General features: G+C 40.7%; 1 protein-coding gene across 2 annotated transcripts in view; it reads right to left on the bottom strand.

Annotated features, from left to right (window-relative positions):
- The window catches only part of SVEP1 (sushi, von Willebrand factor type A, EGF and pentraxin domain containing 1), a 1,018,759-nt gene that overhangs the window by 227,907 nt on the left and 766,128 nt on the right, over positions 1–24,724 (bottom strand). For both annotated transcript variants that reach the window (XM_086962106.1, XM_086962105.1), the window contains 4 exons: positions 13,974–14,150; positions 11,873–11,957; positions 4,312–4,503; positions 2,218–2,385 (listed from right to left, as the gene is read on the bottom strand). In XM_086962106.1, the coding sequence (XP_086818232.1) occupies positions 2,218–2,385; positions 4,312–4,503; positions 11,873–11,957; positions 13,974–14,150 (622 nt within the window). The remainder of the gene's footprint in view (positions 1–2,217; positions 2,386–4,311; positions 4,504–11,872; positions 11,958–13,973; positions 14,151–24,724) is intronic.

Genomic DNA, 24,724 nt, shown 5'->3' with positions numbered 1-24,724 from the left:
GGGAATTATAAAGAAAAGGAAATGTTGAAATATTTATTAGAGCAGCTAAGAAAGCTAATTTAAATTACTGTAATAATACCAGAAGATGGTGTAAATGGCAACTTAAAACATTTCTGAAAGCACACATGCATGTTTATTTTTTTTTTACTGATGGTCAGTCAGCAGTGACCCAAAGGAGGATTTTGTGACCAGCAACAAAGTGAACATTTATTTTGTGATTTCAGGAATTATTACATTTTCTCTCAAGGATATGAGGTACATTATTTAAACATTGACAATAAATGGAAGAGGTTTTCCATGATTGCCAACAAATAAATACTTCAAATTTTTTAAGGTGACAAAATACAAGCTACTGAAATATTCAAATTACCGCTTTTGGGAACCATGGCTTCCTACATCAAAATGTACTGGAGTTTTGAAGGAGGAAAATGAGCTGGATGAAAGGGCTTGTAGAAGGTTGAGAGGTGCCTAAACTGAGAGGGTTTGAGAAGGAAGATATTTATTTATTTATGTTTCGGGTTTTCAAAGTAAGATATAGGGCCAAAGAGCATTTTAGCAACAGACAAATGGCAGTATTAAAATGGAATCTGATCATAGGATACATAGGATTAGGTGGAATCGAGGAAACATACACAAAGACAAAGCTTTGATTAGTAAAACGTGAATAATAACACAGCACAAACAGCAAAAGTGCAATTACATCAAATGGTACCTCAGTTCAAGCAGAATTCAGAAACACATACAAGAATGCATGGAGGTGAATAAAAACTCAGAGAAGCACTGCACCCATGATTGGACTCTTAAGACTTATTCTAGATGCGGATCAATTGCCATCAAATACCATTAAGTAGGATGCTATAACAAAGAGACAGGCACCAACTCATACATGGCTCTGACACGGAACGCAAAAAGTGAGGTTGTGTTTGAATCAACTTTAGTAAAGTGTGGGTTGGTGTCTGTCTCTTTGCATAAGAACAGGAACAGCAAAAAGAAAGAGTAAGGCGAGAACTCAGCCAACATACAATAATCATAATTATTCCAGAGAAATTTCAAGAGAAAAATCAATAGGGAGGACCAACGGAAGTGCCAACCTGCAAAGTAAATGTATTTTCTGGGATGGAACTATGTGGTACAATAGAGGAACTCTCTATAAGTTAAGTCATCTTGGAGTGCTGGAGTAAATAGTCAAAGCAGACGTCTAGAGAGGCAGTGCCTACCTACTCTGAAAAAAAAGGTTTAGCAAAGCAGAGGACTCTCATATGTAGGTTTGCTTACCTCTCATATGTGGGATACAGACCCCTCTGCATTCACATTAATTCAAATGATCTGCATGGTATAGGAGAAAGATTACTAGTATTACCCCATCTACTACCACTAGTACATCCACTAGTATTATTGCTACTATTATTACTACTACTACTACTACAGCTAATACTACTACTAATATTAATTGCAATGTTTCTCTGCAGTGCACTGCTGATTTTCAGATTGGTTTTGCACTACGCATATTATAATATAACACGTTGGCGTATACTAATTAAAAAATCGATATTATTATTATTATTAATATTGTTGTTATTGTCACTATTATTAGCAATAGCAGTGATAGTAGTAGTAGAAGGAATATTGGTAGTAGATGTACTAGTGATAGTAGATGGAGCATTAGTAGTAGTCAGTATAGCGTGGCAGGTGCAATTTGACAAGAGATTTACCAGACTTAGAACATGAATAGTAGAACAGGTTGCAGAGTAGAGAGAGTTTGGTAAAGGGTGTTTACCTTCTGAGAAAAAAGGAAACATCTATGCACAGTTTGAAGTAAAAGCCTTATGTCAACTAATATATTGTTAAGACGTTTTTGAGGTCTGCAAAATCAATACATTTTGGTTTATAAATTAATGTGTTTTTTCAAACTTTGCGCATGTTCTTAAATTGCAATTTTGACCATAATTTTGGTCACTTTTTCAAAGAATAAATTTAACTTAATAAACAATCACTTGTGGTATCATGTTCTTCAAAGTCAAAACATATGTTGTTGTTTTTGATGTCTTTTAAAAAAATGAATCTTTGACAAAGATCTTAAATTAAAACCAAGTTAATGTCTGCCACTACAGAATGCATAGATATGTCAGTAAAATCCATTACCAAGCCCATTTAGTGCAGGTTTCAGAAACCCCACACAACAACCTGGAATACATTCAGTCCTGGAAGTTTACTTACCCTTCTTTGCAGGTGTAAGTCACAGAATTGGCAAAGGTAAAGTCTTTTCCAGAAATTTCAGCTTCTCTAACAACAGGTGGAGGTCCACAAGATACAAGCTGGCAGGTTGGTGTTAACCCGCTCCACTGCCCAGAAGCTTCACAAGTCAACTTTGAAGAACCCTGTAAGCTGAAACAATCAAATGCTTTGTGATAAAAGAAAATCAAATATCTCCTTTACAAAGGTTGGATTAAAAACAGCTATAAGTATGTTAGGAGTGGAGTGTCAAGTGTCGGTATGGGATAGTCACATCCATGCCATGTTTCATTTCGGGGTGTGAGAAATCTCAGTTTTATTTACTTAATTTTTTGAAAATTTGAATAAAGAACACAAAATTATGCAAGTGGATCAATATGTGGTTTGCCGGTACCTCACATGAAAAAGACACACAAGACAGCAGTAGGTGCAAAATGTGCAAGCTTCAGAAATTTCCTGAGCGTAATTAAAATTTAGCTCAAGCCTGATTTAGAGGTTAATCTTTATGTAGCCTTCTTCTCCAGTATGGCTGTGGGGTCAGCATAGAATATGTGGCATCTCATTTGAAAACAGCAGCCCACTTTACACTTCCACCTAAAGCTTTCAATTTGAACATACTGTGGATGCTATACGTCACTTGGAACAGGACTGGGGGTTTAAACTCTCAGCTAGTCTGAGGATAAATTGACTGGGGACATCAGGAACATCTTTCCTGGGGAGAGGTTTCTAAGCATTTGAGGACATATCAAATAATACTCATAAATTCTGTGCCTCGCTTAATTTTTGGCCTAAATAATTATATGGAATTATGCAAACTGTACTAAAATTCTTACATATGCAATATTTACCAAGCCTTTATAAAGCTATACCATATGAATAAAAAACATGAATTCAATGAATGCAAGTGCAAATAACCACTGATAATTAAAATAAAATAAAACATTCAATAAACATTTCTCCAACTACTCTAGTTTATTAAACTTATTAAACTAATATAAATAAACAATTTCCTAAAAACAAATAATTTATATACATATTATATACTTTATCTTATACTTCTCAATGTATAAAATAAATAAATAACTTACTAGACAATAAATCAGTCTGTAATTCAGGTTTAGTTGTGATTTCTCTAATTGAAAGAATTTTTCAGTGTATTCATTGTAAGTTATTACCTGAATTCCCTATTGAAACTTTAAATTGTTTCAATGACATTTAACTTTCAACTAAACTGGATACTTAATGCTGGCAGGAAGAAAGGATAGGGATATGACTGGACTGAGCTGGCTAGTGCAAAGCTGTTCACTATGGGGCTGATTTCGATGTTGGGCGTAATTGCTTCTGCCCAACACCAACTCGGTCCTGGGACCGACTGACACCCAGTCGGCAGTCCCGACCAGTCCATTACAACGCATCTGAACACTGTTTGGTTGCATGCTCCCTTGTCCCAATGGGAGCTCATGTTATGGCTGTAAACCGGCCGTAACACAAGCTCCCATTGAGAAAATGGAGGTGCAGTTCATCACCCACAAGGTGCAGGGATCAAGAGGGGGGCAACTTTGGTGACCCCTCGGCCTCTAACTGGGGACTGTGCATCTAATGGGGCCTGCTGGGGGCTTCCAAACTCATTTTGCGATATGGTTTCCATTTTGGAAAGGCTATCATGGAAACCATATCAGAAAATGTGCATCATAATCTGATGGGCGGAACGGCCCGCCCTTGAGATTACTGGCTGGCTTCTGACTTGCCAACGGACTCTCCGAGTCTGTCAGAATGACCATCCTGCTTCTTTTCCGACCGCCTCCTTCATAATGAGGCTGTCGGAAAGAAAACTGCGTGGCCTATTACGATGCGGCCCTGAACTGGCTTCATAGTAATCGGCCCCTAAGTGCTTGTCAAGAGTATTCACAGTATGTGTGAACATTTGAAGACCTTTCGAGTTTCATGATCCTCATCTTTTGTTAAACTCTCTACTTTCATACAAGAAAAGCCCTTCAAAATGTATTTTTCTTTAATTTAGAATATTTCTAGCATTGTGCTGGAAATATTGCCAGGGCTCCTCAAGTTTAGCTCTATTACCTGTATCCATTGTTGCATGTGTACGACACAGTCGAAAGGTAACTTTGACCGGTTAGAGTATATTTTCCATTGCTGGCATCCTCAGGTGTTGGACACATCACTAATTCACAGGAAGGAGGAGCATTGCTCCAAGTGCCATTGGCAAGACATGATGCTTCTATTGAGCCATGCAAGGAGTAACCTTTGTTACATCTGAGAAAAATAAAGAAACAACGTTACAGAATCATGCTAAGAGAGGGTGGTCTATACTGCTGTATTCATATGAACATTCAAATGTATGATGAGTCTGTGAAGTCTGGCAGAACCAGCAATTTTGTTTCAAGTCACAATAAAATAATGCCCAGCATTAGCATGCCTCTAAAATACAATATGCATGTTCTCAAAAGTCATTAGGACTAGTGTTAATAGAGCCTGCAATAATGGTATACTATGGTTTTTGTTTTTCTTGTGAATGAACGTGCAAGATTTGACAGAAGAAAAAAACTATTATCTCTTTGCGATGCTTTACAACAAAATACCATATTTTAAAGGTAAATGTCCCTGTAGATGCAACATGTTTTCCAAGAACTTGTCTGAACAGTGATCTATAAAACATGTTATACCTGCCTTGATCATATCGCTTTGGCTCCCAAATGTGAATTCTGGTGAACAAAGTACAGCTGAGGATTTTTGTCTGTGGTATTGTTAGGAGGGAGATTGAAAGGTGAGTGGAAAACAAAGTAATTTGAGTTTGGGTGCATTTGAGGAGGTGTGAATGTTGTTTTGAGACAGAAAAGAGCACATTTGGTGGTGTGTAACAAGTTATCTAAGCATCAGAAAGACAGCAAACAAGTAAAGTTGAATTTATAATGAATATTTTAAAAAAGTGAATTTTCTGCACCATAGAACATTTATGGGAAATAAAGAAATAAAAATTGGAACCTATCCCTACTGAAAAGCGTTTGCTTAAGGACATTGCCAAGTACATTGTGCAAACATCTGGAAATCACTGGTAGCTTGAGCAGCCACAAGACTAGCAGCATTGCTTCTGTATATAGAATGATTTTTTACAGTATGGACTTTTCACCAATATGGAGATTACTTAGCATCGGGAGTTGATGGAAAATAATGGAGTAATGTTCTCAGTTTGAATGGGAAAAAAGCATTTTTATTGCTGCGTCAAACTATTGAGCCCCCCCAGTCTCCAAAATTCTCTGCTCACATTACAACATTTCTTATGGCAATACACGTTGCTTAAGTGTTTGTATGCCGGAATATCTACAACAAATATATTGTTCAGCCATTATGTTGTGGCTAAAATATGGAAGACCAAAATATCGTGAAGGTAAGTATATACAGGTAAGCATATATCTACTATTCTTAACTATATCACCCAGTACACATATGAGGAGTTATGTAAAGTAAACCTATATTTACTTATATATACTTAACTTTTCCACATTTTGGTCTTCAATATTTTGGCCACGATATTATGGTAGCACAATAATACCTACTTGAAATTGTGGGGAGATATATCCTAAGTTAAATATGAATTTGGTAAAATTTAGCTTACCAGCCTGTTTGTGATTGAAATAGGCTAGCCTTTTTTGATGCATTTTGATTTTGGTATACCTAAAATTAAATTTTACATTGCTGAGCTACAGCATTACTTTTTACTTGTTCTGCAGACCAGGGTTCTCTTTATTACATATAACTGTTTGACAATTAGAAAGAAAGCTTAAAAACTGAACAACCCATTTCATAGTTCTACGTGAAAATTTAATTGTGGTTTAACAACATATTCTAACATTTATTCAGTCCTCTGCAATCACATCACCTACATGGCAATTCACAGATATTGTTTTTGTATAATGTGAGGCCTAATATTCACTAGGCATTGTATGTTTTTTATAATGAATGCAGTATGATACAAAAGTAACAGCAGCTCTTTGATTGCCCTTTCAATAAGATTTAAAACATTTTATACACAGAACAAATAACATTGAAAGGAGTATGTTACTTAAACTGTAAGCATCTATTTGTAGCACGTAGTGCTGCAGATTCACATGCTATGCATACTCTTGCCATCTAGTGTTGGGCACAGAATCTGCAAGTTATTGTTCCTCAAGGAAGTTTAATGATTGGTTTTGTGCGTTGTCTCTCCTACCCCTCGAGGTACTGTGCTTGTTCTACCGCTCCTTTGTTAGACAACGTTTTTTTCCCCTTTTTGCCATGTAAGAAGTGAGGATATAGTCCACTAAGTTAGCTTTGCTGTGGAACATGTAGTAAAGTGTGTCTATATTTGTCACCATATTTTACCTGCAGAGGAGGCGGGAGGGTGCATGTGAATCTGCAGCACTACACACTACAAATAGATGGTCATGTGTAAGTAACACCCTCCATTCGCAGCATGTGTTGGCTGCAGATACACATTATATGCATAGACTGTAAAGCAGCACCCCTTTCCTTGTGGATTTAGGTATGAGATGGTGTGTTTGAGATAATGTTCGGAGACAACTACAGCTTGTTGTCTGACTTGTACATCTACACAATAGTGTTTTGTAAAAGTGTGTGGGTTTATCAATGTTTTTCTGAAGGGTCTTGTGCATTCCAAATCGAACTGAAGGGCACGTTTAACATCAAATGTATGTAAAGCACATTCTGCTACAGTTTCTGGTTTTGGGGAAAAACGTGAAACTTTAAAGTTTGATTTAAATGGAAAGGTGATATAACTTTTGGTAGTAACTTTGGGTGTGTGCGTACATGCACTTTCTCCAGGAACACTTGAAAATACAATAATGAGCGCATGTTTTTTGCTGACCCTTCGTAGGCAGGATATTGATACTAGAAAGTCACCTTCTACGTTGAGAAGTGCATTTGACAATTATGAAGTGGCTCAAATAGTGACCTCAGGATTCTTGTTTACACAATGTTAAGTTCCATGTAGGTAAAGGTGGGATACAAGGTGGAATGATTCTTTTCAATCCATCCATGAAGGTTTTGATCACAGGAATGTGGAAAAGAGATTGATGCTTCCAGTTTTGTAGATTCGCTGTAATGGATACTAAATGTAGGTGTATAGAGGTACATGATAAATGTGATGTTTGCAAGAGTAATAAGTAATAAACTAGTTGTTCTGTTGGAGTGGATGGATTGATGTTTTGTGATGCACAATAGTGAACAAAACATTTCCATTTAGCAGCATAGCATGCCCTTGTGCTTGGTCTTCTGGCCTCTCTTAAAATAGTGATGCATTCTGGAGATAGAATTAAGTTTCCAAACTCCATGACTTCAGAAGCCAGATTGCAAGATTGAGCTGTTGAGTGTTGAGATGTCTCACCCTGCCCCTGCTGTGAGATAGAAGGTTTGGGTAGTTGCATAGCTTCTCGTACAAGGGATAGTTCCAGTAGTGTTGTGTGCCATGGTTGTCGAATCCATGGTAGACACAGCTTTACTGATGATACTGTTGTTGCTGTTGTTGATATGAGGTGTTGTCACTGGTAGAAGGCTTTGCAGCACCTCTGCCTTGGTAATGCCGAAAGGACGGCTGTTTCTGCGGCATTGTTTGTAAGGCACATATTGATATTGCAGTATCTGAGTTTTATTTTTATTTTTCAAGCTGCGTATCCACTGCAGGCTCAAAGAGCTATTCCTCATCAAAGGGGATGTTCAGAATGTATTGCTGCACTTCTCGTTTGCAGCATGAAATGCCTAACCACTCATGTCTAGGCAGCATGATGGAGGTATTGATGCCCCTCGCAGCTGTGTCTGCCCGTCTAGTGCACCTTTGATTTTGGCATAAGATATTTGCCTGCCCTCATTTACTAAGTCTTCTCCTAGCTTTTTATATTCATCTAGGAGCTGTTGCATGAGGTCCTGCATCTCATCCCATGTTGCTCTGTTGTAGCGGGTGAGTAGCCCCACTGATCTGGCAGTCTTCCAATGGCTGGCATGCCCCGTTGCCACACTTTTGCCTGCAGCATCTATTCTCTTGTTTTCTTTGTCTAGAAGACGCGCTCCTCCATTGCCCAGTGCTGCAGCTCTTTTCCTGTGGCAAAACAACAATGGCTCCGGTGGATAGATATGGAACACATAAAAATAAGTATTTTTGCGCAATGGCAGTGTGGGTGTTAGGGTGGACATCAAATAAAGGAGCTGCATACACACTTAGTCAGTTGTTGAAATATTTCCATAGTTTATACACATATAGACAGTGGGGATTGTCAATACATAGTATACAAAACATTTACATACACAGTGACAGTGTGTCCCAAGTGAATAATTTTTGAGAACCTATACTTCTATAGTGAAACATAAAAAAAGGTTTCTGTTTCGTATTTGATTTTCAACAGAAAGAGGTGACCAAAATGAAATGTCTATAATAAATGTACAATAGTTGGAGATATGGGCAAATATTATGCGTGGTCTGTCTCTTTTTAACTGTCGACGACGTTTCGACCCTTGGTGGATATCGGATCTCTTCAGGACTTGTCATTATAGGGACACCTATGAGGTATAATGTATGGAGATTGTCAGCTGAAGTGGGTTTGCACTGCTTGATAATAAGTAGTTGGTAGAAGTGGCACCGTGTCGTGGAAGTGAATGCAAAAAACTCACTGGGTTCCCGGCCGGGAGCCCTTGGAAGGGAGTGCAGGGCAGGCAATTATGTGTCAAGGTTCGGTCCAAAGGATCCGTTGTGGGAGAAGCAGGGGGGGAATTGCACATGTTGGCCCTCTCTCCTTAGGATTGGATGCTGAAAATGGATATGAAGGTATTCTACGTCAATGGCGGTAGCTCAATCTTGACGGTTTGGTCACTTGCATTGTGCTATATTCAATACGGGCCTCCGTGGTGTTGCCGTTCCCTCTGGTGCGATGATGGTGCAGCTCTTTTCCTGGCAGTTGTGATGACAAGGGAGTCTGCGCAGGGGTGACCCCTGATGTGTATAGGATCAGTTAGTGATGGTCTGTATTTGCTCTCAATGTGAGGTTGTTCAGACCTGGATTTGACTGGGTCTTTGAATACAGTCAGTACGGATCCGATCATGGGCAGATATAGCACAGTGCGCTCAGTGCATGAAAGTGTTTCAGCTAAGAAATCCGTTTGATTCTCAGTGGTGTGCATTGGGAGCTTGTGGTACTCTGCCGCTCTCTGAATTACACTATGATATGAGGTGGTGCCATCTGGTGGTGATGCCTTTGTTGGTACTGGTGGTTCCATGTCTGGGAGAACCATGTCGTAGTCAACTCATGTGTCTGTAGTGTGGTGGATGCCTTGTGTCCCCTGTGAGTCTTTGTCTTGGATCTCCGCTCTTCCTTTTCTTGTGAAGAGGTTGACTGTGTTTGTGGGAATTGAGGTGGGCTAAAAGTCATTAGGCTTGGAGCCCTCTGCTCTAGTACCACCTTTTGTTGTGGATGCAGTGACAAATCCTGCTCTTGTGCCTGTTTTTTCACAGTCTCTTTACATTTGTTCTCCTTGAATTGTTGCAGCCCTTCAAAAACTATGCCTGTTCCTCAGTCCGCATATGAGACTGTGTCTTTTGTTTCTTTGGAGCTGGTGGAGTGTCCTCAGAAACTGTGTGCAGCTTTGTAACCCCAGATGCATGGCTCTTCTTCAGTCCAGGAGTGTGACCACGATTGTGTTTCCTCTGAGCTGAAGGCTGTTTTTATTCTGAAATGCTTGATCCTGAGCATTTCTTCGGACCAATGTTTTATGAAGGGTTAAAATCTGTTTGGTAGCTTTTGGTGCCGATGTGCCTGTCAGTGCTTGGTTGTGCTTCGGTGCCGATGTGGTGCTGGAGCCGTCCCTGTGATATGGCCTAGTCGCCCGATCGGGATGGAGAATGTTTCCGTCCCTTCTTGGCTCATGGCACGCTCACAGTGTCAGCATGAGCCTGGGCACTGTGGCGTACCATGGTGTGGTGGGGGAGGTGTGTGCAAAATGGTCTTGGCACGTGGTGGGTCAACAGTACTCACGGTACATGGCGTCGCCTTGGACCTCGGTCCCAACACCAGAATCAGTGATGGCGATGTAGCGGGGCTTGTTCATCACCGGTGGATGAATCGGAGGTGACATGGTGGGGGCTGACGAGATACCCCACTTCTTGATGGTGCAACAGCATTGATTTCTTCCTCACTATCATGCAAGAACTGTGCTAGACGATTATCCCCTCAGGTACGAAACCTATTCTTGCTTTTTACAAATCAGCAGGTTGCGGTTGTCTTCTTTGTGCTCTGCTGATAAGCACAGAATACACAATTTGTGAGTGTCGGAGTATGCATACTTGGCCCTGCACCGAGGGGGCGCCATCGGAAAAAGTCTTTCTTTGCCTCCATCACCCGGAGACAGGTATTCTCGACTGCCCAGTATGTGGCTAACCAGGTACGCGCTTCCCAGTGTCTTGGTTCCGTAAGATGTAGTTCACTGGATCTTCGTTTGTTTTTTCTTAACTGTAGGCAGCATAGGCATTGAATCTTCAAGAGCACAGACAGAGTCTGATGACTAAAAAAAGCTTTCTAACAAAGGAGCCATTGAACATGCGCAATACCTCGAGAGGCGACGCACAACGCCAATCATAAAACTTCCTTGAGGAAAAACAACTTGAGGAGTCCGGGCCTAAGTCAAGATGGCAGGAGTATGCATAGCATGTGTATCTACAGCCAACACATGCTATGAATACATAGTATACAAATAGAGCAGAAGTAAAGGTTTTAAGACTTAAGCCAAAACATCTATTTCCTAGGGGGATTGGATTGATACCGGGACCGAGGGTCTGATGTGCGAAATATATTACAATTCACAAATTGCAACAATTAAGAAATCACAATTTAAAGAGTTTCCATTTGAAGTGTATCCTCAGTGCCCCTGAATCGACCAAGAGAACAATCTGTAGAAACTTTCAACAGCGCATAAATGTTGTAGGTATTGCAAATTGTAGTACTGATGAAATAAGAAAAAGATTATTAGAATTAAGAGCTTGGAGCTCCACAACGACATCCTCCATCCCACAAGCAACAACTTTTGTGCACTAAAGTTTACTGATGCTGTTTGCTCCTCTGTGCATCATGATACGCAGCTTACAGGCCCGCTCACACTGAATAATAGTATATCTGTCCTCGATGTTGGATAAAAACTAAAAACAGGTGTGACTAGGCATTTTACTTTGATAGTCCACATTGTGCATATTTATTGTGACTAAGGTGGATTTTAATGAATTAAAGGGCATATGGTAAATTTTGGGGCATGAGACCAAAAATAGCCACTACTGCGCATGAAAAGATGGGATATTAACCAATTGATTAACAGGTAAATACTACATTTAAGAACCTGCATGCCCAGAGCAATGGACACCTGCCAAGTCACTGACACACGTAGAATTCAGTCTGTAAAAACCAAGTCAACCAGTACAAAGGTTTTTTTTCCACTGTTTGTTTCTGGCCTACTTATCAAATCTCAAGTAGATGTGATGCAGAAGTACTACGCCAACAAACCCTAATTGTAATTTGTATAGCAAATGCATATGCTAGTAACGCCATTCTTCAACAACATTAGACAGAAACTGTGTAAAATGTTAGATCCCTACCTGTACATCACTGTACTACCGAAAGTGAAATTTGACCCATCAACAGCCCCGTTATCAGGAACGAGAGCATTCCCACAGGATACAGCTGTAATAGTACAAAGTAAATAAAGTTATTTTAAAGACCTAAAAATGAAAACGCACCTGGACAAATCATTCAATATAAAGAAATGTTCAGGAACGATTGCAGGAAATCCATTCCATGCACTGTTTATGAGCCAGAGAACTGGTATAACTCTTTCAGTTTCCATTGTCAAGTCTTGTGTGTATGTGAGAGCGAGTGTGTCAGTGTGAAAGCCTCTGCATACATGTGTGTGTGTGATAACCATGAAAATTATGAACGTTAAATCAGTAACACCCGGGCCAGGTGCAGACGGTGAGCATATTATAACAGGAAACTGTTGCTCTCAAACATGCCATAGGAACTTGACAAAATATTGGATTTTATTTAATTGATATATTTCTAATGTCTGCTTTCCGACCCCCAAAAATGTAATATGTTCGACTTTAACATTTTACCAGGTTGCATTGCAGAAGAAAGCATGGAGCCGTGGGTCAACCCACACCCGCCACCTCTGTGAAAGACAGCATTTTGCTCTTTCACAAAGAGCACTTCTACACACAAATTAGTAATATTTAAGGCAATTTTTTATTGATTATTAAGCATTTTTTTAAATTGATAATGGCCCAGCAGCTTCCCCAACAGTACCATTTTACAAAAACCATGAAAAACAAAACAATAATTGACAAAGGCTTGAGGCTGACTGCCAACGCCAGACTGTTGGGCTTTGCCAATGCTTATTTTATATATGTGATTGAAGTGCAAATACATATATTGTATAGTATAAATAGGTTTCCACTACCACTGTTTTTTACTAAACGAAGGTAGTATCTTTAGAACAGGCAAAGGTTTTATCCTCTCTTGAATTGTCGCCATTGTGTGCGATAGTCCTATGCTTGAGGTGAGGCCACAACATTGCACTGCCTATAGGGGCCAGTGTTTCAGAGGACAAAACAAAACAGGAATTACAATATCAAGCAGCATTTTTTGATTCATTCCAGGGTGTCTGCATATAGGTCATACAAGTCATCATCACAAGAAACACAGGGTAAGACCAAGAAACAAGTAAATGCATGGTTTCAGTGACCCTAGATGAGGGTTCTCCAACCTTTTTGCATAATAAGAACTTCTCGTGGTAAATGAATATCATACTGAGCTACTAATATTATTAGTGTGATAACAGTTACCACGTCAGACATTATTACATTACTGGCCACTCCATGCAAGAACAACAGCAGCGACAGGAGCCAGAAGTAATGTGAAAAATGCTTTGTGAATTTGAAATACCTTTCTATGGTTAATATATGACAACCATAGCTGCAATGCCCTTGCACCAATATAATAATGTTAGTAATAATTCTCTCCAATAACTCATACTTAAACAATTAAAAATGATTTCAATTTTGTGATATATACATTAATTCAACCAAGCAGAAACTTCTACATTAGTAGACTGGGATGCACACTGGAGATTTACTTACAAGTAGCTTGAGATCTACCAGTAGCTCACGAGCTGTTCGTAGAAGCCTGCCCTAGAAGGTTCAGACTGCACCTCTGCAGCTGGTCAATATGGGGTATATTATCAAGAACGGTGATAAAATTATCGCAGCTTTAGCGGCAGGAAACTGCAGCTAAACGGCGATAATGGGCTTGATAATATGTCCTTGTGAATTCCCATAGCAGCCCAGGTTCTGGTGTTCTAGTGAATTCACCAGGGCATATTATCAAGCCCATTATTCCCGTTTTCGCAGTTCTTGATAATATGCCCCTATACACATTACCTAATTTACTCAATCCTTCCACCCTGATTGTGGTTTTTGTGAATTTGTTTTCAAATAGCTTCATGTTGTCCTATGAATATGATAATTTTCCCACAAAGTTTACATTTTTACTGCAAAAAATTCTCGGAAATGTATAGTATGGCAGTGTGCAAAATAGAAATAATGTGTGTATTATTTGGATTTTTCATGAGTCGCAACATTACTTTTTAAATTAACACACTAACAGCAATTGTGGGACTGATTTTTGAAGTGCCAATGGTACCTTGACAATAAGGTGGAGTGTCACTCCATTCACCGCTCTCCATACATGTAACCTTCAATGGGCCCGTAAGTAGGTAGCCCTCATTGCAGGAAAAACTGATGTCACTTCCGATGCTGTACTGATCCCCTGTGGAATGTCCATGCTTGGGATGTCCTGGCTTCTTACACTTAACAGGTTCTATGATGAAAAAAACAGTACAAAGGTTGTGGCAGCACGTGGACTGTCTCTACCATGAAAACACCTTTACACAAAACACTTTTGATTACACTGTGATTCAACACTGAGCAGTGTGCCTGCCTTTTAGTGGAAGAAAATATTTATTCATCATCTCTAATGTATTCGCTAGCACCGAGATTTGGTATGTTTACTTACATGAGATCGCATGAGATGTCTAGTTCATTGTATACTCATAGAAAACAACAGAGAGAAGAACCACACAAAATTATTCTTCTAGGTCTGCCACAATACTAAAATTGAAGTAGAGCACCTAGTCCTCATTCCAGTACAAAGTGGCTCATCTATTCATAAATCTAAACTATTCACTTGTTTGTTGAACTTTTACAGTAGAACTCCACAATTGACATTTCAGACTGAGGCCAAGAAAACGATTATCATGGGTGAATTCATTTCATAGGCAAACTGTTGAATTTAAAACACACAGGAGACCTTTCTGAGAACATACAAGCACTTGATTTCCAACAGATACTTCATGGCCCGACACACTACTGGATACATACTTTATCTTCATGTACAACATTGAAACCTAAAACTAGCAGTACAGCAGCAGACATAGTCAGTCCATTCCTGTATCTTCACTCGCCAGACCAAGCTTAGTTACACACCTACTAACCACAACCCTCTCAACATTCTATCAAACATTCACAAACACGTAAAAACACTGTAAAAGTGATTTAGTCAATGCACAAAGAAACCAAAAACCTCATAGCCTGGCACTTTTGATCTAAATGCTTGTTGAACAACCTATATCACAACATTTATGTTGCTCTAGATACTTATGTTTCTGTCAAATCTCATGGACTGTACCAAGGACTTTAAAGTTCACAACTGGCAGTTCATCAAAGAACATGCAAAATTGAAATGCATCAACTGAAACCTAAAATACCAATGGCTTAAACCTAAATATTAAGTGGAAAAGTCACACTTCAAGATATATGGAAATCACTGCAATATGAAGAGCTAAAAAGAACTATTGCACAAAACAGATAACAGGGAAAACAAACACATTAGATATTTAATCAGCTAGGATCAATTGAACAACCATTGAATAGAAGCACGTGTGAAGCTCAGCAACTCTGTGAAAATCTAATAGAGTTCTGTTAATAAAAAATCTTGGGAGCCAATCCCCAGCACACCGCTACCATTAGCTACCATTATATATAGTTGCATGTGACCATCTTTACTACTACTCACATTCACATCTTCCTGTTTAGTAGAAACTGATGAAACGCTTAATCCGACTGATGATATAAAAACAACCAATTCACTTACAGATTTGTGCTTAGATAAAATCTATTAAACGACTCCTCCCTGCTGTTAAACTCCATACTAGAACTCGGACAGAGAACTGTCTCCAATCATACATCATATTTAGCCCTCTAAAGCTTGATATTACCAATTCACTTCCTAAAAGTCAAATGCATGATCTTGGCTTACAACCATATCTAACCTCCATTTCCTCAGCAAGATCCTAGAACAGGAGGTGATGAGACACCTTTAAGAATCCAATGACTAATCCCCTTCTCTGTAACTATCAGAATGGAGTTAAACTCTTGAATGGTGCTGAACCATCCTTTAACGACATAAGAGAGATTATCCCCTCTCAGTGGATGAAAAGTGAAAATATAGGGGCATATTACCAAGCAATAGCGATAATTATCGCTATTGCTTGGTTAGAGATAAAAATTTAACGCCGACCTGCGGCGATTTTTATCGCAGATAAACCTTGGTATTACCAAGGTTTATCGCAAATGCGATAAAAATCGGCCGCAATGCATGAATATCGCTGAAAAGTCAGCGATTTTCATGCATTACCGAGCTAATGCTCTTAGCCATGTTATCCACCTCCCATTGGATTACATGGCTAAGAACTGCTCAGGGCAGGTGTTAGCTAAGCCTAAGCGCGAATATCTCCAAAAGTTGGTAATAGGAGATAGCGATGTTCGCGACTGTTTCCAGTCGCTAACATCTTGGCACGCCCACTTTGCATGTCATTAGTGATAAATTTCTCTGACATGCAAAGTGGGGCCCAAGATGGTCGCTATCTCCTACTAGCTGTCGCTAACTGGTGTTAGCGACAGCTAGGTAATAGGGAGATAATTTTATCTCCGCTTTCTTGGCTTTTAAAGCCAAAAAAGCGGAGATAAACCCCCTTGATAATATGCCCCATAGTACTTTAATAAAGAAAAGTAAAGGATGAAAATACGACAACCTTCAAATCTGTGACACTCATTAATTTCTAGGAATAGTCAATCACCCAAAATGTATTCATGAGGATGTTTCGCTGAGCGGAAAAATACAGAAATAATTCATGCAGAAATAAGTTGCACATTTAAATTGTTTCTCTCTCCAGAGGTAAAAAATTAATACATTGTGGAGACACCCCTTCACTGACACCTCCATGGCATGTGGGAGGAAATGCACTTTCTTCAGACTTAATTTGGGAAAATGTTAGGTCCATTTTCAGGGTAAGAAACTACCTCAGTTTGTTTTAAATCTAACAGACTTAAGAGTTTTATAAATGTTTACAGAATTATTCTGGGCTGACCTCTCCATCCTTCCCAAAAGAAGTTCTCTATTTCCCACCTATCTTTAAACTTAGAGTTGAAAATCCATCATTTTACCATCCCATCCCGCGCGTGATTACCTGTGCGAGCCGCACCTGCTGAAAAGTTTTATGGGAGACATGAATGCTAAAGTGAGAAAAGACAACATCAGCGATGACAGAGCCATGGGATAGGAAGTTTGTGGAACAATGAACGTTAATGGAGAAAGACTTTTGGAATTTTGCAACAGAAATGATGTGGTCATGGGGGGAGAACCTGTGCTGGCAGTTCGGGCTGGACTGTTCCCATTGGGCGCAGGGTCAAGACTGATTTGCATATGGCTGGGTCCAAACTGGAATAGCATGGTGAGCAAACAAAAGATAGATTTAGGCCCAGATCGCTGTACAGGGGTGGATGTATGACATTCTTCTGCATTCTGTCCATCAATTGTTCTTTTTGCATTTGTCACCCCAAGTGGGACGTGTATGCCCAGATGTGGGTCCTGTGCTCTCCATGCCACTGGAGTCAAGCTTTCCTGGCTGATGAGGGCAGAAAGCCCGAAACCGGTCCTAGGATGTTTGTTTCCAGTCCAGGGAGGACCTGGCCTGGAGTTCAGGCTCGACTGTTCCCATTGGGCGCAGGGTCATGACTGATTTGCGTATGGCTGTATCCAACTGGAATGACATGGTGAGCAAAAAAACTATGGATTTAGACCCAGATCTCTGTACTGGGGTGAATGTATGACATTGTTCTACATTCTGTCAATCAATTCTTTTTGCATTTGGAACCAAGGCATCATCATCACGATTTCAAAGAAGTGAGCATTAACAAACTGTAACAACTGGTGTGAAATCAACCATAATTAAATCCTGAGTAAAATCCTGCGCAAATCATTATATGGCACATTTCTGATACCGAGGGCCAGCAGTGAAGAAAAGAACAGGCTGTGTTCCGCAAGGGCATAGGGTGCGTTGATCAGATCCTTCATCTATGCAACATCATAGTGAAGTGCACCAAGTGACAGAGACAAGTATAAATCAACTAATTGATTTTGACAAAGTCTTTGAAAGTATGTACCATGATAGCCTCTGGCTTATCCTGAGAGCCATGACATTCCACATCAGATAGTTCTCCTCATCAAGAGTTTCTACAATAATTTTACCTGCAAGGTGGGAGATAATGAGTGTAGTTGTGAATTCACAACCAGTGTGAGACAAGGATGCTCTTCAACTTAGCTATCGACTGGGTAGTGTGATGCACAACTGTAGACCAAGCCAGAGACAACAGATCTGTACACTTTATGATCTTGACTATGCAGATAACCTAGCCATGTTGTCTCACACATACCAGCATAAGCGGGAAAAGATGTCTCAACTCAACATCTATGCACAGCAAGTAGGCCTGAAGATCTACACAAAGAAATTTGAAGTCAATCCACTCAACAACCCAAACCATTCACCAATCAAAGCAGATGGAGAGGACGTAGTCCTGACTTAAGAGCTCACTTACTTAGGCAGTAATATCAGACATGAAGGAGAGACAGGGAGTAACATCAAGAGCAGGCTGAACAAGGCAGGGAATGCCTCCAGGATGGTGAGCAATGTGTAGAGGCCATCTCAGTACAGCACCAACACCAAGCTGACGCTTTGCCAGAGCTATATTTGTCCACACTCTTGCACGGCTCAGAATGCTGGCAGATTATGAAAAGCGACATCACCAAACTGTCAGCCTTCCACACCATCAACCTGAGAATAATCTTACGCATGGTCGAGAGCCATCTCCAAACAGGAACTGCTCACCAGATACAAGCAAGAGAGCATGGATACCATCATTATGAAAAAAAATGGCGTTCGGTAAGACACACTATCAGAACAGAACAAGATTGCATCACAAGAACAGTTCTCCACTGAATCCCGGAGGGCACACGAAAGAGAGGCAGGCCAAAGAACACCTTGAGGTGAATAATGGAAAAGGAAATGAGTGAGTTTCCTCTATGAAGTTTCTTTAAGACAATCATGCACTTCTCTGGGAGGCCTAAATCTAGAGAAACTGTCACAAAAGTGGCTTATCAACCAAATTGCAGGCTGTTTTTCGGTTAGTAAAGATCATGAACAACATCAAAGTGCATTAGACAAGTACTTCAAACTTGCTTATGTTATATATTGTCATGGCCTGGAAGATTGCACTTTGAGCTTTTCTGAACCCAGCTAAAAGAGGTAACAAGATTCTATTCTCTTCAACGCAAACTTATAGGCAATTGAGTAACAGTTTACCATAGTTCTTTCCAGTGCCATCAAGTAAGGACCTTCGAAGATAAATCACAGGGTCATTGCAAGTGCCTTTTTTGTAAAGTGGGATGATAACTGCTGCTCTCCAAGATGCGAGGACCTCCTCTTGTTCCCAAACTGCATTGTGTGCCATTGACCGAATAGGTACCCAAGTTGAAAGGTTTTTTTGGTAAACATCTGTTGGTACATTCTGTCCATCAACTGTGTGTCTTTTGGTACTCTGTCCGGGCCAGGTGCTTCCATCTGCTTTTGGCCTCACAGATTTCTCCTTCAGAGAACTTCGGAGAAATCCAGGCAGGACTCTTCTTGTTTCTGTGATGGCTGCTGTTATCTTCGACCTGGAGTACTGGAGTTTCTCTCTCGATTTTGAGTAATGGGTCACCTGATTAGTTCGGCTGGCTGGGTAAGTTGTTTTTTATATCATATTGATTTCCTCAGTCAGAACACGTAATGCCTGTTTTATCATATTTTGTGAGACTTTCACAGCCCCATCTAACCAGTTCCCAAGAGCTTCTAGTATTTTTGACTCTGAGAGTCTGTTTGAGGGTCATTTGTGCTTTGTTTTTTATGCTTCTACTTATTCTTATTTTGTGAAGTATAGATTGCTTACATTAGATCAAACGCTACTGTTCTATGCCCAAATATATTTGTTATTTGAACCATCACATTATTGCAACAAAGTTAAGGAGAGACCAGAATTCACGGTCTAGACAGCAAGACTTAGCTCACATAAGAATTTCTATGTCTTTATTAGGTGTTTTTTTCTCATAATCCACAGATAAGAAGGACAGCACAACACGACTTGGATTCCAAAAACCTAAGGTTGAGCTACTTAACCCACTTGGTACATTAGCCTTTCCATTATTGATTTCCTTAGAAGTTCGCTCTTGCTTTGTTTCCACATTGCTTGGCAGCCCAAGGTATGAGAGGTTGCAATCAACATTTCAAGCTTTTACTGCGTTGAATTATTGCTGCCTTTGCGCCAAGATTCATCCATATCTAATTGTAGATTATTTAAATGTGTGTGGGAAGTAGGCAGACTAAACTATGATAGATATTGTTTATAGATATTAGCTTGTAGATATATAGTAGAGGAGAAAATGTTCAGCTAAACATAAATATAAACCCTTTTCATCTATTCCTCTGCAACCATTACGTATTGTATCACAGAAAATGTTGAAAGGCACAACAGATGTCCTTGATATAATTATAACAAAGAAAATATAGGGTAACCCAGTTATCCAATGACGGAACCAGTGTATCGCTTGGGATGGAAAAGTCCTCATAAAGATAAAAGATGTGCACCCTTGCCCCAAGTGCCCAACTGTACTGTTGTCTGGTCCCTAATTTTGATTTTTGCTGTCATATGCACAAACAGATCACACATGTGTGCCATGACATAGGCCTGTCTTAACCCCTTCCATGCTCGTGATGGAACCATTCCGTCATGAGTCACGGTTGGGCTGTGCTGATGACGGAATGGTTCTGTCACGACCACGCCCACGATTGGAATGTCCAGCACAGAGCTGGAATTCCTGCCACACGCAAGTGGTTAAGGATTGCGGTTTTGTTGGACTGGAGGGTCACCCAAAGCACTACCCTCAAATTGGTGGATGGCCTTCCACCTTCACCAAGAGGTAAGCAGCTTAAACACAGTGGTGACAGCATACCATGTAGCGTTCAGTAAGAGTGAATGATCTTTTTACCCTGTGCCACTGGGGTGAGGCCTAGAGACTCATTGACTTTTTGAAAAGTTCTGCTGCTGTGTGCTTAAATCACCCTTATCCTGCACCAAGTAGATGTGGCGTGCTGTACAGCACAGGAGTAGTGACTTTAAACTGAATGTATGTGCCTGGGAAGATTACAATACAGGAATAGAGCTGTGCTGTGCAGTACATGTATGGTTAGTGCATGCACTGAGTATATGTATGTCTACGAGGAATACATTACATGAGTGATGTAGAGCTGTGCAGTGTGAGCCTGATTCACAGAGGTAAAGTTACAATAAAAGTCTGACTTAGACCAAAAGTCTAACATTACTACTTTTCAGTATTCACAAAGGTAAGTTACGACAAGGAATGTTAGTCTTTTGGTCTAAGTCAGGCTTATGGCCTGACTTTACCTTTGTGGATATCAAAAAGTAGAACAGTTAGACTTCTGGTATGCGTTTACCTGTGTGTATATACCAAAAAGTAGTAAAGTTAGACTTTAAGCCCTAAGTTTACCTTTGTAAATACTGAAAAGTAGTAAACATACAGAAAAGTGTTAAGTTTACCTTTGTGAATCGGGCCTTGTGTGTGCAATCAAAGCAATTGCTGCGTGCATGTTTACTTGCAAGAAGTACAATACATGAATGATGAAGTGTTGTGCAGTGTGCACATGATGAGGTGTGTGCTAGCACTCTGTGTGTTTGCAAAAAGCACTCGAAGGCACACTACATAAAGCGTACAGTACTGTGTAGTGCACTGTTGTGTGTACTGGATGCATGAGTATCTGGGGTGGCACAATGTGTGGAGGTGACAGTACTGGACTGTGTGTGTGCTGTGTTGTACACTGAGTACAAGTGTGCTTGCAATGGTACATTATTTGGAGGACCCTGGTTTGCAGTTGGGGTAGCCCACACCTGCTTGGTGAAGATAAGCTGGGTGGGACACACTGGAGGAAGGGAGAGAGAAACTCCCCCTTTGCACTTCTAAAGAGTCCTCTTGGATTCAGTGATAGAGCACAAGGAAGGGGCCTGTACACATCTCAGGAAGGAGATGAGGCTGATAATAGTATCGTAAAGAGTGGGGTTTGGAGCCCAGAATTAGCCTTTTGATGCACATATCACTGTGGCTGACATCCAGGTGTGACCTCTAGTCACTCCCATGGCCTTTGTAATGGGACTATCAGCTTTGGAGAGTGCCCTGTGAGAAAGAGGAGTGTGTTGGAGGGAGCAAGGTCCAGTGGGAAGCCCTACTGAGAAGACTTCCTTTGCGAGGTGTGAAGATAAGGCTGGGCACCAATCGGGTTGTTGTCTGTGTGCAGGAGTGATTCAGTGACCCCTTTGTGCCAGAAAAGGGCTGCCATGGACTGAGCTGTGTATCCAGTGCTGTGTGGGAAGTGCCAACCTCATACCGCCTCGCTGCAGTGACCTAATATGCCAGAGGGTACCACCGCTGAAGTGATTCTTCTGACAAGCGTGCCTAGACATGTCTGTGCCTTAGCTACTGTTATGTTTGGAATTCCCCTCTCATATAATGCACTTGACTATGCTATATTAGATTAGCAATATGTGGCTAAATAGAGGCCATTTGTGTTCATGTTATGCAACCCACGTGTTATTCCAGCACCATGTAAGCTTTCCTTAGCCCGTGTGACTCAATTTTGTATTTTGTAATCTGTATTAGCTTGGGTTTTGCTTGTACTAGGCCTTAGTCATCAGAATTGCCTGCCTCCGCAGAATGCTGTACTTCGTTATTATTTTCTCTCCCGTTCAAGGTTACTACTCGACTTGCCAACGAGCAATTATTCTACTTCTACATACCATTCACAATGTGTAACTCTGCTCCCACGTTAGGAGACGCTGAGACTCGGCACAGTGGCCTTGGACCACTGATAGAATGTACCCATTTGGCAGGTGTTAGCTCATCTCTGTGCCTCCTTTGTCTATGCCCGGCTCAGGCAGGAAGTTTTCAATTAGAAGTGTGGCCAAAGTCTCCAAATGTGGCTTATCATGTATTGGCAAAGGTTGGGGAGGTAGTCCTCGACAGCCATCTTAGGGTGAAGGTCTGATAGGACTCCTCTGCAGAGCAGAGAATATGCTGAATAAAAATAAGTTTGTATTCTCTACTGGCTGACCGACTCTTCATTTTGGGAAGGCATAGCAGGTGGTTGTAAGTAACCCGCGTGGCCCTAGAGGGCCCCATCCTTCACTACGACCACATGCGCCAGTAGGGACAACTGTGGTGAAGGTGATTGCATTGAAGTCTGGGCTTTGTCTCCAAATACCACAGAAACCCTGAATGCCAGGAGGGGCTGCCCATACTGTGTTTACCTAAAGTTTGGACTCTTGCCCAGAAAGAATAGTAGCTGAAATGGGCAGGTTGAGCCCACACATCGAGATATGAACCTGACTGACCCTGAGTACTAGGGGCACTCAGAGGAGGACGCCACACAATCACTAGGCTGCGGTCGGGAACTGAAGATTTTCATCCCCCCTGTGTGGGGAAGACAGGCTGGGAGTGTCTCCCATCACTGGGGAAAGCTGGCATTGCTGCTCAGTAGAGAACCTGCACAGCTGGGTACTTTTTGGGTGTACCGGGAGCAACCCACTTCTCAAAACAATACACAAATTTGCAGGTGCCTGTGGTCTAATCACCCTCCAAAACACCAAAGGGCTCCATGCTGTAGGTGCGGGAAGCACTTGAATAAGGCCTGTTGAACTCTGAGGGACTCACTGCTGAAGTTGTTGCAGCTCCAAAGACACTTTTGACTAACTCCTAAGAGTCAAAGGGTAACTCTCAGTAAGGCCTACTAGGGAGCATTTGCTGGTGCAGCCACCAGTGTACAGAGAATAACCCTGATCACATTACAAACCTGAGGACGGGGACAGAAATTTGCCAGAGAAACACTAGAGCCCCAACCTCGATGGGATTGTGTTGTTGTTTATGAATCTTATTTCATTGAATACCTAGAGTTAGAAATAAAGTACTTCTTTTTCATACATAAATAAGTATTTGACTGCACATTGATTTGTTTGACTTTACACAGTGCACTTTGAGTTATGAGCCGTGTTCCCTAATCTGTGTTTATGCATCCTCCCTGACAGAATCTTTGACTGCTTGTCCACATATACGACTGAGAGGTGAGTGAAGAAGGGGTACTTGGCCGAGTCGTTCGGTATCCATAGTAGGTCAGGCTCTGGGACATCAGGAGTAAATTGCCTCAGCCCCCATGGTTGGGCCCAGTAGCCCCTACATGTCCCCATGCCATATGAGAGAGGTTCTGGCAGTATCATATCACCAAACAAGATAATATTTCCTCAGGAAATAATATCCACAAACATTTCATGGTTGAGCTAATGAAAAAACAGAAGGCCCTGGACATATAAATGTTCAAGAATGTATTCCTTTAGTTACTAAATTGACAAAGCTCTGCCAGCTGGATACATCAGATACTGGAATGGCGCAGTGAGCAAGCACAAGTTTGGAACAGAAAATATATGAACAAGATATACAATATTCACACAGAATCATAATGGTAATATGTAAACACTATGGGGCATATTAGCAAGAACCTCATTAAAATGATCGCCGTTTTAGCTGCAGGAAACTGCTGCTAAAACGGCGATAATGGGCTTGATAATATGCGTTATAGAATTCCAATAGAAGCCCAGGTTAGATGTCCTGCACATCTAACCTGGGCTTCTACTGGAATTCTATAATGCATATTAGCAAGCCCATTATTGCCGTTTTAGCGGTGGTGATGTTTTGTGTGTTTTTTTGTGCTGCTGTGTGTTTGTGGTGCATAATTGCAATGAGGTGTTGTTTTGTATTGTGATTGTTGTGTTGCATTTTTGTTTTGACTGTTTTGCTGTGTCGTGCTCAGTTATATTTGAATCGTTTTGTTATGTTGCTGTGTGTAGGTATCATGTTATCTTCAGTTGTTTACTTTAGAGGTCTCAACAAATGCTGCTACA

The sequence above is a fragment of the Lissotriton vulgaris genome, chromosome 3_1, assembly GCF_964263255.1.
Source record: "Lissotriton vulgaris chromosome 3_1, aLisVul1.2, whole genome shotgun sequence".
Lineage (NCBI taxonomy): Eukaryota > Metazoa > Chordata > Amphibia > Caudata > Salamandridae > Lissotriton > Lissotriton vulgaris.
This window is presented reverse-complemented; position numbering and strand designations above follow the sequence as displayed.